Below are 15,269 nucleotides of genomic sequence, written 5' to 3' on the forward strand. Positions count from 1 at the left end.
TGTTTCACTTTTTTGAGCATTGAACATTATTGGTTGAGAGGGAAGTGACGTCATCATCACGCGCCCAACCACAGTGTTGGCTCCTCAAGAGTTGGGAACCTATTTCTCAAACTACAATAAGCTTGAATTTAGTCCGTAAGTACTACAGACTACAATAACTAACCAGTAGACATTCACCTGACACGGTGGGAGTAGGTTAATGATATGTCTGGCGTTTGTAGGCTCTTTACTGCTAAAATAGGGCTACGTTACCGTCACGGCGTGCTAACTGCTAGCTAGCTGTTTTTTGCCTGCAAGTGACCCACGAGCTAAACTGTTGTGTGCTCACACTTTGACTGTGTGTGTATGATTATGTAAAAACTTACATTGTTTAAATATAAAATGCAAATGACTTAATAAAAAATGAGGAATCCCCCCTTGTTTAATAAATGCTAGCACGTCTGTTTTTTAGCTCCCGTTTGTCTTGCATACGTAACATTAGCGATCGCCACAAACTGGGTCTAACGTTACTCTTTCATACCACTCAGGTAGTGTTTTGTCTTTCTTTATGTGGATATAGTTAATAAACTGTTTATTTATGTGATAGTTAACTACACCATGCTGCCATTTTGGCTATATCGTATGTAACGTTAACAGAGCTGGTGTGTCGAAAGACTTCCTGGTTAAATCAACTTTTTATCTCAGCATTTGACAAAAGTTTGTCAATGTTGTTGAATGAATATATGAAGTAAAAATGTATTTATACAAAATGGAAATGGTCTTTAAAAGTATTGCAGTGTTAGAGACATTGTGACAACTTGTGATTTATATCATTGTCTTTTTCTTTTCTATTAGACGTTATTTCCATGTGTTGGTAACATGGACTCTCTCTTGTCAGTCATGGCAACAGAGGGTGTAGAGACTACTAGTGAAGATGTTCCAGTCCCTGGGAAGGTCAGCACCAGGTTTGACCTGGAGAAGGAGACTGAACTTAGGTTTGAGGTGGAGGCAGGGGAGGCAGCAGAGCAGGTTGAGCTGGAGCTCCTTACAGGAATGGCTGAGGTGTTCGGCTCCGAGCTGAACCGCAACAAGAAGTACACATTTGGACCGGGCTCCAAGATCGCGGTTTTCACCTGGCAAGGCTGCAGTGTGAATCTTTATGGGAAGCCAGAGGTGAGCACCTGGAGGCGTGTCCATGCAAATGTGTAAGAGTTTTTAATGTGGGTTCTATGAGCTGATCAAATAACCAGCGTCTACCCCCTCTTCACCACAGGTGGCTTATGTCTCCAAGGACACTCCCATGCTGCTCTACCTGAACACACATGCTGCCCTGGAACAGATGAGGAAACAAGCAGAGCGGGACAATGAGAGGGGGCCGAGGGTAGGTTTGAATAAAAACAACTACTGTTTTCAGAGACCTTTATATGCAAGGTTGTCAGATCTCAGTAAATGCATTTTTAATTGACCGTGTGTAATTAATTATCCCGCAGGTGATGGTGGTGGGACCTACAGATGTGGGAAAGTCAACAGTGTGCCGCCTGCTATTAAGCTATGCTGTAAGGGTGGGCCGGAGGCCAACATTGGTGGAACTGGATGTTGGACAGAGCGGGGTGAGATGAATTGGAGTTATCATAATACACATCGGCACAGACTACCTATTAGAGGAATAACACTGGCTGACATTTTAATTATTTTGCATCATGTCACACAGACTTATCATCTTGAATTCATGCAAAGTGTAACTATAGCTTCTGTGTAGGATAGTTAAGATGACTCATTTCTTGGTGTTGGAGCAAAGCATGCCCCTATGGCTGGTTCTGTCAATCACATGCACAATGAGTTCTGGAACACAAGCATTTTGAGTTTCCACCTGTACTCTGTTTCCATGACAGTAAAGACGAGGAGAGGTGTCGTATTTCTAGCACAAGATGGACTAGAGTGACTTACTGCTTGGGATGTTCATAATCATTTACTGTATCTGGAAGTTTGAGTGCCATCTGTCCATCAAATGGACGTATGGCAGTCAGAGTAGTTATTCATGCCACAGTTTGTTAGATCAATGTTGATGTTTACTTTATGCATCCATGAAATCAGGATCAACCAGCGCTCTCAAAGTTGTTTTTTAATGTGCCAGAGCCGACTCAAACGTTACCGTGTAAATCTCATTCTGCTCCTCAGGTGTCTGTACCTGGTACAGTGTCGGCACTATGCATTGAGCGCCCGGCAGACGTGGAGGAGGGTTTCTCAGTCCAGGCTCCTTTGGTCTACCACTTTGGCTCTACTACCCCTGGGACTAATATCAAACTTTACAATAAGGTTAGAAAAAAAGATTCTGGCAATGCAGTATGAAGCCAAACGCCCACTGCCAGCCTGCAAATTGAATCTGCGTTACCATCAGTTTAAAAAATGTTCTCTGCCCAGTTTAATCGGTTCTTTTCTCACAACTTGTAGCTGACGTCATGCTTAGCCGAGGTGTTTTCCCAGCGCTGTGAGGTGAACAGGAAGGCTAGCGTGGGAGGCTGTATCATCAACACCTGCGGGTGGGTGAAGGGCTCAGGATACCAGGCGCTAGTCCACTGTGCCTCTGCCTTCGAGGTGGATGTGGTGCTGGTGCTGGACCACGAGAGGCTCTACAATGAACTAAAACGAGACCTCCCTCACTTCGTGCGGGTTGTTCTCCTACCCAAGTCCGGAGGGGTGGTGGAGCGCTCCAAGGAGTGCAGGCGGGATACTCGTGATGAGAAGATCCGCGAGTATTTCTACGGCTTCCGTGGAGTGACCTTCTACCCCTTCTCCTACGAAGTGCGTTTCTCAGACGTCCGGATCTACAAGATCGGAGCACCGTCCATCCCGGACTCCTGCTTGCCACTGGGAATGTCTCAGGATGACACACAGCTAAAGCTTGTGCCTGTTACACCAGGGAGAGACCTCACGTATCATGTGCTGAGCGTGAGCAGTGCCGAGGACGGAGATGAAGGTGCCAGAAAGGGTATCGTAGAGAGCCCTGTGTGTGGCTTCATAGTGGTGACTAATGTGGACACGCAAACACAGGTGATGAAAGTGCTGTCCCCAGCGCCCAGACCACTGCCCAGACACACTCTACTTATCATGGACATCCGCTTTATGGACATGAAATGAAGTGTTACACTTAAGGAAAGAGCACTTTGTTGTAAAAGAAGTGGGGTGGAGCTCTGTAAAGAAGACACTTTGTTTCCTAGTTGTGTCTTTGTGTCCCTTTTTTAAAGAGGGCAAAAGAGAAAAAGTTTCAGTCCAGTTCCTGTAAATGAAACACCATTTTGTAGACCACACTGTTTGGCCAATTTGTGGCAAGGGATTTTTTTTATCAGTACAGGAATTATTTTCTTGATAATGTTTTATGAACATTGTTTTTCTTCTCTTGCGTAATAAATTTTGGAAATGTAAAACATTTGGTGTCAGATATACTAAGTTTAATGGTCGCACATTGTCCGATCCTATGCACTGTATATCAGTTCACATTTATTTTCATTTTTATATGTCCGGTATTTAATGGACTAGTTATGAAAACATTTGTGTGTTTTTACTTAATTACAACTTTAATCAAGCCCGGGAAAAGTCTTTATAATTCCATGGCTTCAAATTAGGTTTTACAAAATATTTCTACAAAGCCTCATCCAACAAAGCAAACTTATTATGAATGTGTCTGTGAAGTGGGAGACGTGTCCTGTCTGTTATATACATCCTGTAGTGTCCATGTCTATTTGGACATAAGTGTAACTGATACATAGTACCAGTATGGCAGTAAACATTAAGGACCACTATGATTTGTTTATACTGTACACACCTACCAGCTCACTGGAGCTCATCAGATATTCCACAGGCCTACATGCTGTTGTATTTAAGTTGGACACTATTTCTTAACAGACAATAACACTATCTCAAATTGAAAGAACAGACTTTGTGATGCCCAGACAGATGCATAATTACTTTATGTCCTGATTTTCATATTTAGCATGTTTTTAACCGTTAATTGTCTGTGCTATTGTTCTGAACATTGGCGTTAATATGCCAGATGTTGCTTTGTTGTAGGTGGGCCTGTTATGGAGGATTTGAGTCGACCATCTGTCGTCTGTGATGAAAACTTTGCAAAGAAATTGTTTTACAAAGCTACTGTCCTATAACGCCTACCCGATTCACACTACACATTAGTACTACTCAACATTATTAGATCTTTTTTTTCCAGAAAAGAAATATGAAAAAACTCCTTTTGGTAACCCTTCAAAAGTGATTACAAAACACAAGAAACCTACCTTTTTGACTGGTGACCCCTTCCAATTAAGTAGTGTCTGCTTCTCAACCCTTGTCACAAGTTAAGTATGTCTATGAGTTCCTTTACTAATACTCTCAGATTGTTAATTCTGGCACTGGCAAATGTATGGCTTTTGTTAGGTGGCTTCTTCTTGACGTATGGATTGTAAACAATTTGCATGTGGCTTGAACTACAGCTGAATAAATGTAAAATGATCCGGTATTTCACAAGAAAAAAGAAAAGACTACAGACTAACTATTCTTGACTTTGATGAAGTTTGATGTAATCATCTGACTATAGCGTTTCCAGTATTACAACCCACAACAAAGACATCTGACTCTTTGAAGTATAACGTTAGAGATATCTCTTCATAAGTCTGCAGAGTAGGGACGTTCATGAAGTGTTCTTCCTCGTTGTTGCATAGTAAGCAATTTGAGGAAATGTTACATTTAAATGTATCGCAAGGATAATATTTGTGTATTACTTTATTACTTTAAGATGTTTACCAGTCATTTCAGAGGAAGCCGTTTCATTATGCGGTAATAAAGCTGTGTGGGCGGTCAAAACAATCAGACAGCGAACCAATGCTGTCAGTCATGGTTGGTTCATCTGTTTCTCCAGACCACACCTGCTCGGCCTCTGATTGGCTGTTCATCCCACCTGAGGGACGACGGGTGATTTCCGGGATTCCGAAGTCGGCCTAGCAAGCGAGCTAACTAGTTTGCTAGCGGCTAACTCAAGGAGGACCGTAACGACCCACACCCTACAGGCAAGACAGCTCGCATGTTCCGTGTTAGGTATGTCCTGCTTGTTTTACCCGCTCTTTGTGGGGACTATTTAGCTGAACGTACGTTCAATTATCCGGCCAGCCGTCAATGAAAGCTCCTCCGCGAGTGTAAAGCTCCCCATACTAGCCAGCCAGGTAATGTTAGCTAACTCTTCGCTGTGGTAAAGGACTGAGCAGTGTCGCAAAAAACTTTCGAGGCTAGGTGAGAGCTAACTGATTACTAAGTATGGGTCGCGTTGCAATCTGTCATAATCTCAAATAACGTTAACACAACGAGCCAAAACACCGCATCGTGTATTACTTAACTTAGTTGAAGAAAGTGAGGTGTAACGTTATTTTAATGAGGTTCATTGTTGTAACGTTGAGTCCTAGCAGTGCCCTGGCCTGTTTCACGCTTGGTCTCCTTCAACTTCAGATCCAAAGATGAAGTGATATTGAATTAAATTACAAACATTTAATCAAGACATTAGCTAGAAACTATTAGTGTGTAACTGTTGCTGTGCAATGGATAAAATGCATTGCTAAGACCGGCCATTCAACGATGTAGCTCGGATCTGCAGATGGTTGTGGTGACATGACAGGCTCAACACGGGAGATTTTAGGATTATCATCCGTTATTGTCGAGAGGGGGGGGGGGTTGTTGTGGGACAGGTGAGATGATTAACTCCACCGCCACGGGCTCTGGTGATTGTCGAAAAGAGGGGTGTGTCTAACATATCGGGTTACACTGTTACTCCAGATCCGTTTTCAGTGTGTTCACACCGCACGCACTACTTTTTCAGTTGGAGATGAGGTGTGTGTGTGTGTGTGTGTGTGTGTGTGTGTGTGTGTGTGTGTGTGTGTGTGTGTGTGTGTGTGTGTGAGGGTGTGTGGGAGGGTGTGTGGGAAGGTGTAGATAGGTATGTGTGTCTGTCTCCGTGGTGTTTTGACTTTCCAGAAGTCGGAGGAGTTTCATTTTAAATCCTGAGGGTATTGATGACATTTGTGTGTTTTAACAACAGCAGACGGTTGAGCAACTTAGTTGATGAGCAATGTTAATGGTGAGAAATTAACAGGTTCACAGTGTAACACAAGCTTTTTAGGACAGTAAAGGATTGATTAGTCAGCCTGTGTTGTGAATCCTCTGCTTCTCTTCGATACCGCTGTACAACTACTTTATTTTTGACAGTCAAGCTTAAACATGTAATATTTTTTTTTTTTTTTACAGGGGCATCCAACAGCTGACCCACAGAACCAGTGGGTAAAAGAAGACAAGGGGGGGGACAAAGAGAACAAAAGAACTAAAATGCTTCAGACTACATAACATCACTGCTGCACATGGCTTTGTTTAGGAGATGCAACATGGGAAAGGAGGTCTATCTGCAGAGAGTTTGGAGGTGGGAGAGGCCTCTACACCCAGACCCGGCCAAGTGCGGCGACAGCTCGATGACATACACAGGGCTTCTTTTTGGATTGAGTTGATTTTGCCCCCATATTGAAACAAAGACTGAAGGCAGGGGGTCTCACAACAGCCAGAGGACTCTGCTTGGCTGTTTGAGGCTGGACATCATTTTATAAAGTGTTTTTTTTTCTTTTTTTCTCTTCATCAGCTTTTTGAAAATTAATTCCAGCTGGACTTTTGTTTGATGCAGCTTCCAGCAACTAGTTTAAATTTGTTTTAGTTGTTTTACCCCTGCTGACATTGTTTGAAACGCTGGAACTGTCCCTTCTGCCGCCATCCTCCGTTTCTTCCACCCACCCAGTGCCTAAATACGCCCTCTCGGGACAATCACAGAAGTCATCAGCAGCTGTTGCGCTCAATCCTCTGCCTCTCCTCCTCTATGTGCTTCTGCTCTCGGCTCGCTGGCCATCCACCCACTACCTCTTTCATTTTCTGATCTTTTTGTCTTTATATTCATTTTCTCTGATAGGCATAATCAGAACTCGAGCACAGTGGTGAGCATTAAAGCAAAACGCTGACTTTTAAGGAGTGGAGAGAAAACCAGATTCCTCCAGTTTTAGTTGTGTGCGAGTTTCTGTGCTTTTGTGTTCGAGCACACAAGTGTTACGGTTGCATTGGTGCCAGGGAGCAGTACAATTAGATTTATTTATATTGTTGCACCAAATACAGTTGCATTAAAGCCATACAAAAATATTTATGAATTACCGACACATATTTTTGTATCACCTTGCTCTTGTAAAGTCTTGCTTTTATAAACCTCCTATTAAGATTATGCACACAACTTAAATAACATTACAACAAGCTGAACACATGCAATGCTAAAGTAAAGCTGTTCACTGCTGTATAGAAATACTGATTATCTTAGTGCCAGGAGACCTTTAGTATCGGGACACAGAGAAACCCTCATGTTTCCATTCAGCCGCTGCTTTGCATAGTGTTTTCTTTTTTCTAGTCATGGTCCCTCCTCCCGAACAAACCCCACATTCGCCATTTTGACCTGTCAAGCGCCGTTTACATTAGGTAGACCGTAGATACCTACCTCCCCCTCTTTCTGTCTTCCTCCCCTCTCTCTGTCTCTGATGCCGGGCTTCAGTGGTGGGGGGGTTGGGGGAGGAGTAGGTGTCCCTGCTTCTGCTCCTCCCCGTTCATTTCGCCCCAGCCGATATGTCCCGGTGTCTGCAGCCACCACTTTCCTTGTCGGATCCACTACCCTCTTCTTCTGCTTCACGTAAGTATCTCTTTCTTTATCTCACTCATATTTATGCTCACACATAATGCAAACGGGACCAAATGTACACACAGTTGTATCACTGCCTAACTAATACATTTGCATGTATTTGTGTGTGCTAAAGCCATGTGTAAATATCCCTATGCGTTATGTTTTATGTGAAGACGTGCTGTTGTTTTTGTTGTTTGTTTAACCTTTATACAGAGAAAGTTTACTGAGCAAACCTGTCCTCTTATCAGAAAGCATTCACACAGTTTCTCACAGTCCTACCTGTGAGCTGAGGAGTGTTTCTTGCTAATTTTCCCATCTGTGTATTGCAGCAAGTGCAGGGATTCAAGCCTGCTTGTGTAATACCTACATGCTGCTCTTGAATAGACCAAGAACGTGTGTAGTCGACTAGTAGTTATGGCCATAACATATCAAACTGTCATTTTATTGCATCCTTTTTCATGCTCTCCAGGTGTCCATGGTTGTCAGAGTATTTCTCCTTTGTCATTCCCGTCTACATTGCCGTGATCTTCCTCTTCACCCTCGCCAACTTCTGTATGGCCACTTTCATGGACCCCGGAGTCTTCCCCAGAGGTAAACGCATGTGAACAGTGTTTTTTGCCAGAGAAGTGTATATATATTTACAATAATGCCTTGCATCAATGCCTTGATCTGTTTGAAATTGACTGAAATATTATAACAGAGTGCAGAGAGGCCGTAGGATCGGGTACAATGATGTTGGCACAGTCTCAGTGTGTGCGTGTGCGTGTGCGTGTGTGTGTGTGTGTGTGTGTGTGTGTCGTGTTTAGCGGAGGAGGATGAGGACAAAGAAGATGATTTCCGCGCTCCGCTCTACAAGACGGTGGAGATCAAAGGGATCCAGGTGCGCATGAAGTGGTGCTCGACCTGCCGCTTCTACCGTCCACCGCGCTGCTCGCACTGCTCAGTGTGCGACAACTGTGTGGAGGTACACGCACACACACTCTGTGTTAAAGGCTGTTATTGTGAGACCTAATTAGAAATTGATATATTTCGTGAGAGGTAGAACTTGATTTTGATGTGTTGCAGTTGTTCCTTGTCACCGTTATTCTCCTCTCTGTCATATCCTTAGTGGTGTTTGCACATTCTTGTCCTTTGTGCTCTCTCAGGATTTCGACCACCACTGTCCTTGGGTGAACAACTGCATTGGTCGGAGGAATTATCGCCATTTCTTCCTCTTCTTAATTTCACTTACCACCCACATCGTGAACATATTTGGCTTTGGCTTGGTTTACGTGCTGCACCACCGCCAGCAGCTGGACACGCCACATGCTGCGGTTACGTATCCTTTACTTGGCACGCTGCAGGGCGAATGATGAGAAGCTTTCTGTTCAGTTTGTTGGCGCTGTGATTTTAGCCTGGTATTTGTGTTGTTGTTTTTTTCTTTGCTGGGTTTGTTGTAACCTCCTTGACCCTCTCCTCCCAGTATGGCTGTAATGTGTGTGGCCGGCCTGTTTTTTGTCCCGGTTGCTGGCCTGACTGGGTTCCACATGGTGTTGGTGGCCCGCGGTAGGACCACAAACGAACAGGTACATACAAGAGCTGGTCGTGTGCATCAAATGCTGCATCACTGAATAATCCAGCCACTTCAGATTGTGTTTTTAGCATCAATGGTGGTGTCCATGTGAGCTGGAACATTTTCCTCTCCTCCTCCCTCATTGTAGGTCACAGGGAAGTTTCGGGGAGGTGTTAACCCTTTCACCAACGGCTGCATGAGGAATATTTCTCATGTGCTCTGCAGCTCCCAGGCCCCCAGGTCAGCCTTCCTCTCTCCTCTGCACTCATCTCTCCTTTAACACTCTGCTCCACAAAATATTCTTTTTCCACTGCTCTTTTCTTTCCATTGCTCTCTCTTTCCACTCTTCCAGCCTCCTCTATTATTGTTCTCACTTGTCTGTTTAGTGATGAATATATGAGAGCAAGCCTTCAGTGTGAGTGGCTTCTGGTGTTAGATCATGCTTATCAAGAGAGCAACATACTGCCTCGCCTGTTGTTTTAATGCTTGTCATTTTAATTGTGTCTCCCCCTCACAGATACATGGGCCGGTGGCGAAGCCCTCAGGCAATGGATGTACAGCCTCCATTTCTTCGACCGCCTCTCACTGAGGCCCAGCTAGAAGCCAAGGTCCTGGACAACGGCATCCAGAATGACCGACACAGCACCAGGGTGAGGAATGCACAGTCCAACAAATGCACAAAAACAGAGTTTATTTTTAATAATAATTTCAGCAAACAGGTTGGTTCCAATGCTAAGTGTTGCAGGTGTGCAACAGGTTTACAAAACTGGGAACGTGCAGGACAGAAGATTAAAAAAATGTCTTTCTTCCCCCTGCTTGTGTAGACTGTATTTTGCACACGGAATGAGAGTATATTATACGAGTAAACCCTACCTCATCTGGATAATGAAGCACATGTGTTGGAGGGTGTTCAGACTAAAAATAGTTACATCAGTGAGTTTGAACTTTTTATCGGATGCCAAAACGTTGAACAATGCTTCATGAAACAGGACATCATACCTCCAAGAAGTTGTTATGGCATCAACAATTCCACCCTCTGTAGCAACAATCGCAAGGTTAACGACAGAAGTACAACACTGAAGTTACAAAGTAGTACACCTGCGATGTGTGTGCATTGGCAGATGGTGCTGCAGCAAACACTGAGTTAAACTTCTTTACTGGACACAGCCTGATACTGTGTGTCTCTGTGTGTCCTCTCCAGTCCAAGAGTAGTCTAGACCAGATGGAGAGCCAGTCAGCTGATGCAGAGCCTCCACCTCCTCCAAAGCCAGAGCTTCGGTACCCTGGCCTGCCCCGTGCTGACACGGAGGGTGAGACACACACACTCGCACACAATACATACGTGAACCTCAGTATATCACCTGACGTGTCAGCATCTTGAGTGATGACCATCAAGTGCAGCACAGGTAAAGTGCTTTACCCGAACAGTTGAATGTTTGTTTTGGAATCGGGAAACGCGCCTCTTTAAAATGTTCCTGTTTGGTTTCTTGCCACTCAGAGAGCAGCTTGTTGACTGAAACTCCACCTACGCCGTCAATGTACAAGTACCGACCACCTTACAACAGCCCAGGAAGGAACCACACCGCCCTCACACACCCCAACAAGGTACATGTCGATACACACTTGCACAGACCTCAATGTATTGGGTATAAGTATTCACCTAAAGTTATTCAGTACTGTATATTAAGAGTATTAAAGGAACACAGGATCAGCGTAGAGTGAAGTTAAACATGTCTTTGCTTGTCACAGACTCATGTAAATCTAAACATGTTCTTTTAATTAGACACAACCGTGTTGATTTTACATAGCAAGCTTGTTTTAGCACCTGTATAAGATAAAGGGATGTGGTTAATCTTATTAGATTACTCAGAACAAACGATATCCGATTACTGTAACAGATGATGTGGTGGCTGATATGCCCTCATGCTTCTGATTTCTTTTGTGGTTAATACCATGCCCCTCTTTTTTTGTTTTTTACTTTGAATTGATCGTTCAGTGGCCATCGGTCGATCAGTAAGTCTCAGCTAGTGTCATCTGTTTGTATCCCTTTGTGTTTGAGTGGATCTATCCTTTCCCCTGGGACTGCATTGACTGGAATGTGTAGTTCATGTACTGTATGTATTTGTATATTTCCATTCATGTGTTGATACACACAGTCTTTGACATGCAGTGTCAGTGCTTGTTCAAGCCAGTCAATGTTTCCAATCCAGTAGTGTGATGATGGAGTAGAGCACTGGTCAAGCATCCAATTTCTCCCCACCACTCTTTTTTTTTTCTGTTATATTTTTGTAGTAAAACGGTTATTTTTGTTGTTATGTTATCTATTCCTCAAGTAACATGGTGATTTTCACCCCCCCCCCCCCCCCCCCCCCCCCCTTTACTCCTGCCTTCACTTTCATCACACTCCCCCTCTCCATCTTCTGTCTGTTTCTCCCCTTCTCAGATGATCCGTGGGGAGAGCCTCGACTCTCCATCTCCCTCCATCCTCCAGTCCAGCCGTCAGCCTAGCTACCGCTCAGAGCCGAGCAGCCTGGATGGGACCGCAGTGGTGGGGGGAGGTGTAGGGGTGCGCAGAGGGGGAGGGGAGAGGGGCGAGGGCCCCGGATGCCCCGGCGGGACTGCTGGGGTGATGCCAGGGGGCATGTCGGGTTACTCCCTGACTGGGCGCTCCTACACCTCCTACCCATCCTCTCTGGTTCTGTCCACTGGCGGCTCTCACTCCTCCAGCCTGCGCTCAGCGCAAGCGGCCCATAACCCGCTGGCCACGCTCCAATCAGAGGGCACCACAGACACCAGCTACAAAAGCCTGGCCAATCAAACGCCTCGGAACGGCAGCCTGTCCTACGACAGCCTTCTGACACCATCCGAGAGCCCGGAGTTCGAGTCGGCCGCTCACGAGCTGTCGCCACAGAAGCCTCGCGCTCCCTTTCCCTCGGCGACTGTAACAGGCCAGCGGGAGGTGGTGTCACCCAGTAGTCCACTGCAGGGCTACACGTCGCCCTTCCTCTCGGCTCAGATCGCCCAGCAGAGGGAGGGGCAGCTGCTCCAGGGCTCTGCCACTTTCTCCTCCCCCCACAGGGCCTACCTGCGTGCCGTCAGTCCGCCCCCTCCCTCCTCCTCTGGGCCTCCTGAGATCCAGCACCTGCTCCAGCATAACCAGGACTACTCCTCCTCCCGAGCCCCTCGTAACCTTTCCTCCTCATCCTCTTCCCCCGGGGCTCGCTCACTAGAGCCCCCCGTCTCCCCGCCACCTCGCGGCCTCTCCCTCGGCAAGTCCCAGGCTTATGTTGGGGAGGCAGGGCCTCAGCACAAGCCTCGGGCTTCAGGAGGAGGCATTGTGCTGGGAGTGGGAGGAGCCGGAGGAGGGCAACAGGCTCCACAGTGAGTAGTGATCCGTCGCCAGATCCGCCAGCCTGCTTCTCTTCCTTTTCCTCCTAATTCTCTTCTTCTTCCTCCCTGGTTTGTGTCAGCCCTCCTCTTCCTCCCTGATCTGTGTGAGTCTTCCTTTTCCTCCTCCAAGGTTTACAGTCAGTCTTTGCTTGTTTAGCATTTAACAGTTGTGTGTATGAAAGTTGTATTGGGTGAGTTGGTGGACTGTGTTGCTGAAGTGCTAACAGCATGTCCGTGTGTGTTTAGCTCTGTGAAAGCATGCCTAACCACGGTGCTGTTTACTCCTGTCCTCTGGCCTTTTCTGTCCTTTTCTTACTCACTACGTATTGTTACCAAATGCCTTACAAGTTCCATGGTAGAGAAACATTTGTGCTTGTTTGCTGTTATTTTTTGAAGTAGAACCACTCACCTCCACATCCATGTATCCTCTGTCCTCACTCCTAATCTGCCTCCCCTCCCCTCCCCTCACCTTCCCTCCCCTTCCTGATGGCTGTCCAATCAGATTCACCGGTCGTCCGGTCTTGGCCAATCACACACCATCCAAACCAGGGGGCGGAGTGAAGAAGGTGACAGGCGTTGGAGGGACCACTTACGAGATATCGGTTTGAGTGACCGTCATGGTCCATCACAAAGAGGGGAGGGAAAAGTCACAGGACTACTTCCACTCGTCTCTCTCCTGAGCTGGACATTATTCACTGTAGGCTCCTGAGAAATGACTGTTTTTTTTCTGCTGCAAAGGACTAAAGGAGCCTGTCTGGTACTCACTTTGTTATATTTGTAACGCCACTGGCAGATTTGAACAAAGAGTAAAAGGGGACACTTAATTTTTCGGCGGATCAAGTCGTCTCCCTTTAGCCACTTTGTGAGCCATAGACGGACGTGACTGTATCATCATGACTGGGTACAGATCTACAGAACACCCAGAGCGATTCAATGATTGGCTGTTTTATTTGGTCTGTTAGCACACAGAGTATTGCCCAAAGGACGGCCTTTATCCAGTGGATGTAGAAGTCTGAACGGACCACACAACCCATTTATCGATAAGAGTCCAACCCATAAACACAGTATCATTTTAGTTTTCTAAATCTTTTTTTAAAAATATTGTTTTATATAAATGTATAAAATCTTACAGATTATTATTGGGTCAACTTGTCAGGCATTGACTATAGATAAGGGTGACGGACGTACTGCGTGTAATTATTCATGAAAGCGATCTCGAATCAGTTGCCTGTTTTTATTTTAATGGCTGCATCAGCCACTCATGAGCTCTTGCTGGAGTTTTTCATCGTCCAAAGAGAATGATGATCGTTTGGTGGACAGCCGAAGTGGCAAATAATTGAGTTTGATTTTTCTGAAAGCCACAAAGAAATTCTGAATCACGATTGCAGCACAAGTATCTTTGTGGAATGTACGCTTGTAATCTTTATGCTAGAGACATTATGCAAAATCTGATAGTAGCTTTAAGATCATTGTATGTCCTTTTTTTGTCTTTTTTTCTGTAATATTTTGTCCATCGAGATGCTAGTAGAACCTGAAACCTTTAACAGGTGGCCAGCCAAATAGGGGCAGCGAGGGAAGGGCTTATTTATTTTACCAGACAAGACAACCTTGTAGTTTTGGGCACAATTTCAAACCAGTCTCTACCAGTTTGTCCTTTTTTTTGAGAAAAGAAGAGTAAGTATGAATATTTTTTATGACAAAGACTTTATAAATGAAATTGTAAATGCGCTATGCCACTGAATAGAATTTCAAGGAGGGACTGGTTTGTATTTTTTTTTTTTTTTTTTTTTTTTTTTCTGCCTTGAGACCATTCGTAGTGAAGCATGCAGTTTTATTTTTTCTATTGGTTTGTATTTTTTACACTTTTCTGGGCGAAAAAATGTAAATGGAAGATTTGATTTTTTTTTTGATTGGCTTTTAAAACTTCTGTAAAGCTACAGCTTTTTTCTTCTTTTTTTTTTTTTTAAAACCCACGGCCATGTTAATAAAGGAATAATCAGAGGAAGGGAGGTGTGTTTGGGAGTTTCAGGATTGGGCATTTCAGTTAAGTTTTTATTTATTCTATTGTTTCTATTAAGGCCTCCAGCGGTGTTAGCAGTAGAATGTCAAAGCTGGCTGAATGTAGCACGTCTTTGGGGGGAAAAGTACTCGCTTGAAGCACACAAGTGTCATCGCTCAACCCAAATGACCGTGTTACTAGTTTTCAACCCTCCCTGGGCGACGTCTTCGGTGTGCATGTGGTTTTTGTTTGTCGTGCTGAATGCTTCACTGGCGTGCGAATTTGAGAATATTGTCAAAAGCCCACCTGGGTAATGTGTGGGTGGTTACAAGAAACAGAAGCATCATTAGTGGCACAGGCAGCCGTCGTACGTCGATAAAGAGAACATGAGATACTTTTCATCCTGCGCTGGCCAACAATGGTGACCACTGAACAATTTGAACCTATGTGAGTATACTTCTATGTGAGATAAAATATTGCTATTGTGGGCTGTGATGAATGGAATGAGTTTCACAAATATCTGTAACGAGTACATAAAAGACATTTCCAAAATGGCCTTATAAAGAATTTTTAAAAAGATGTCTTCTCAGAATAAAAAAAGGTCAAACTGACTG

The 15,269-nt window shown here is 44.7% G+C and overlaps 2 protein-coding genes across 5 annotated transcripts; both read left to right on the forward strand.

Moving 5' to 3' along the window:
• Positions 1-49: 49 nt before the first annotated feature.
• Positions 50-3,406, forward strand: clp1 (cleavage factor polyribonucleotide kinase subunit 1). The gene is made up of 6 exons (XM_068714857.1): positions 50-135; positions 835-1,152; positions 1,253-1,360; positions 1,470-1,589; positions 2,158-2,295; positions 2,431-3,406. Exons 2-6 carry the CDS (start codon positions 859-861, stop codon positions 3,115-3,117), a joined length of 1,347 nt encoding a protein of 448 aa, XP_068570958.1. The 5' UTR covers positions 50-135; positions 835-858; the 3' UTR covers positions 3,118-3,406.
• A 1,546-nt stretch (positions 3,407-4,952) lies between these two features.
• zdhhc5b (zinc finger DHHC-type palmitoyltransferase 5b) lies at positions 4,953-15,266 on the forward strand. Of its 4 annotated transcripts, XM_068714862.1 has the most exons (13): positions 4,963-5,064; positions 6,262-7,723; positions 8,184-8,305; positions 8,521-8,678; positions 8,860-9,032; positions 9,177-9,279; positions 9,415-9,506; positions 9,784-9,916; positions 10,468-10,576; positions 10,765-10,871; positions 11,710-12,647; positions 12,737-12,760; positions 13,159-13,240. In XM_068714862.1, exons 2-12 carry the CDS (start codon positions 7,575-7,577, stop codon positions 12,753-12,755), a joined length of 2,103 nt encoding a protein of 700 aa, XP_068570963.1. In that variant the 5' UTR covers positions 4,963-5,064; positions 6,262-7,574; the 3' UTR covers positions 12,756-12,760; positions 13,159-13,240. The 4 variants fall into 4 exon arrangements, with proteins under 4 accessions (XP_068570961.1, XP_068570963.1, XP_068570959.1 ...); XM_068714860.1 differs by lacking the exon at positions 12,737-12,760 and having other exon boundaries at positions 4,953-5,036; positions 13,159-15,266; XM_068714858.1 differs by lacking the exon at positions 12,737-12,760 and having other exon boundaries at positions 13,159-15,266.
• Positions 15,267-15,269: the final 3 nt, after the last annotated feature.

This window comes from Cebidichthys violaceus, unplaced genomic scaffold, assembly GCF_023349555.1.
Source record: "Cebidichthys violaceus isolate CVI_PGR_0920_01 unplaced genomic scaffold, fCebVio1.0.p SCAF_2, whole genome shotgun sequence".
In the NCBI taxonomy this organism is placed as follows: Eukaryota; Metazoa; Chordata; class Actinopteri; order Perciformes; family Stichaeidae; genus Cebidichthys; species Cebidichthys violaceus.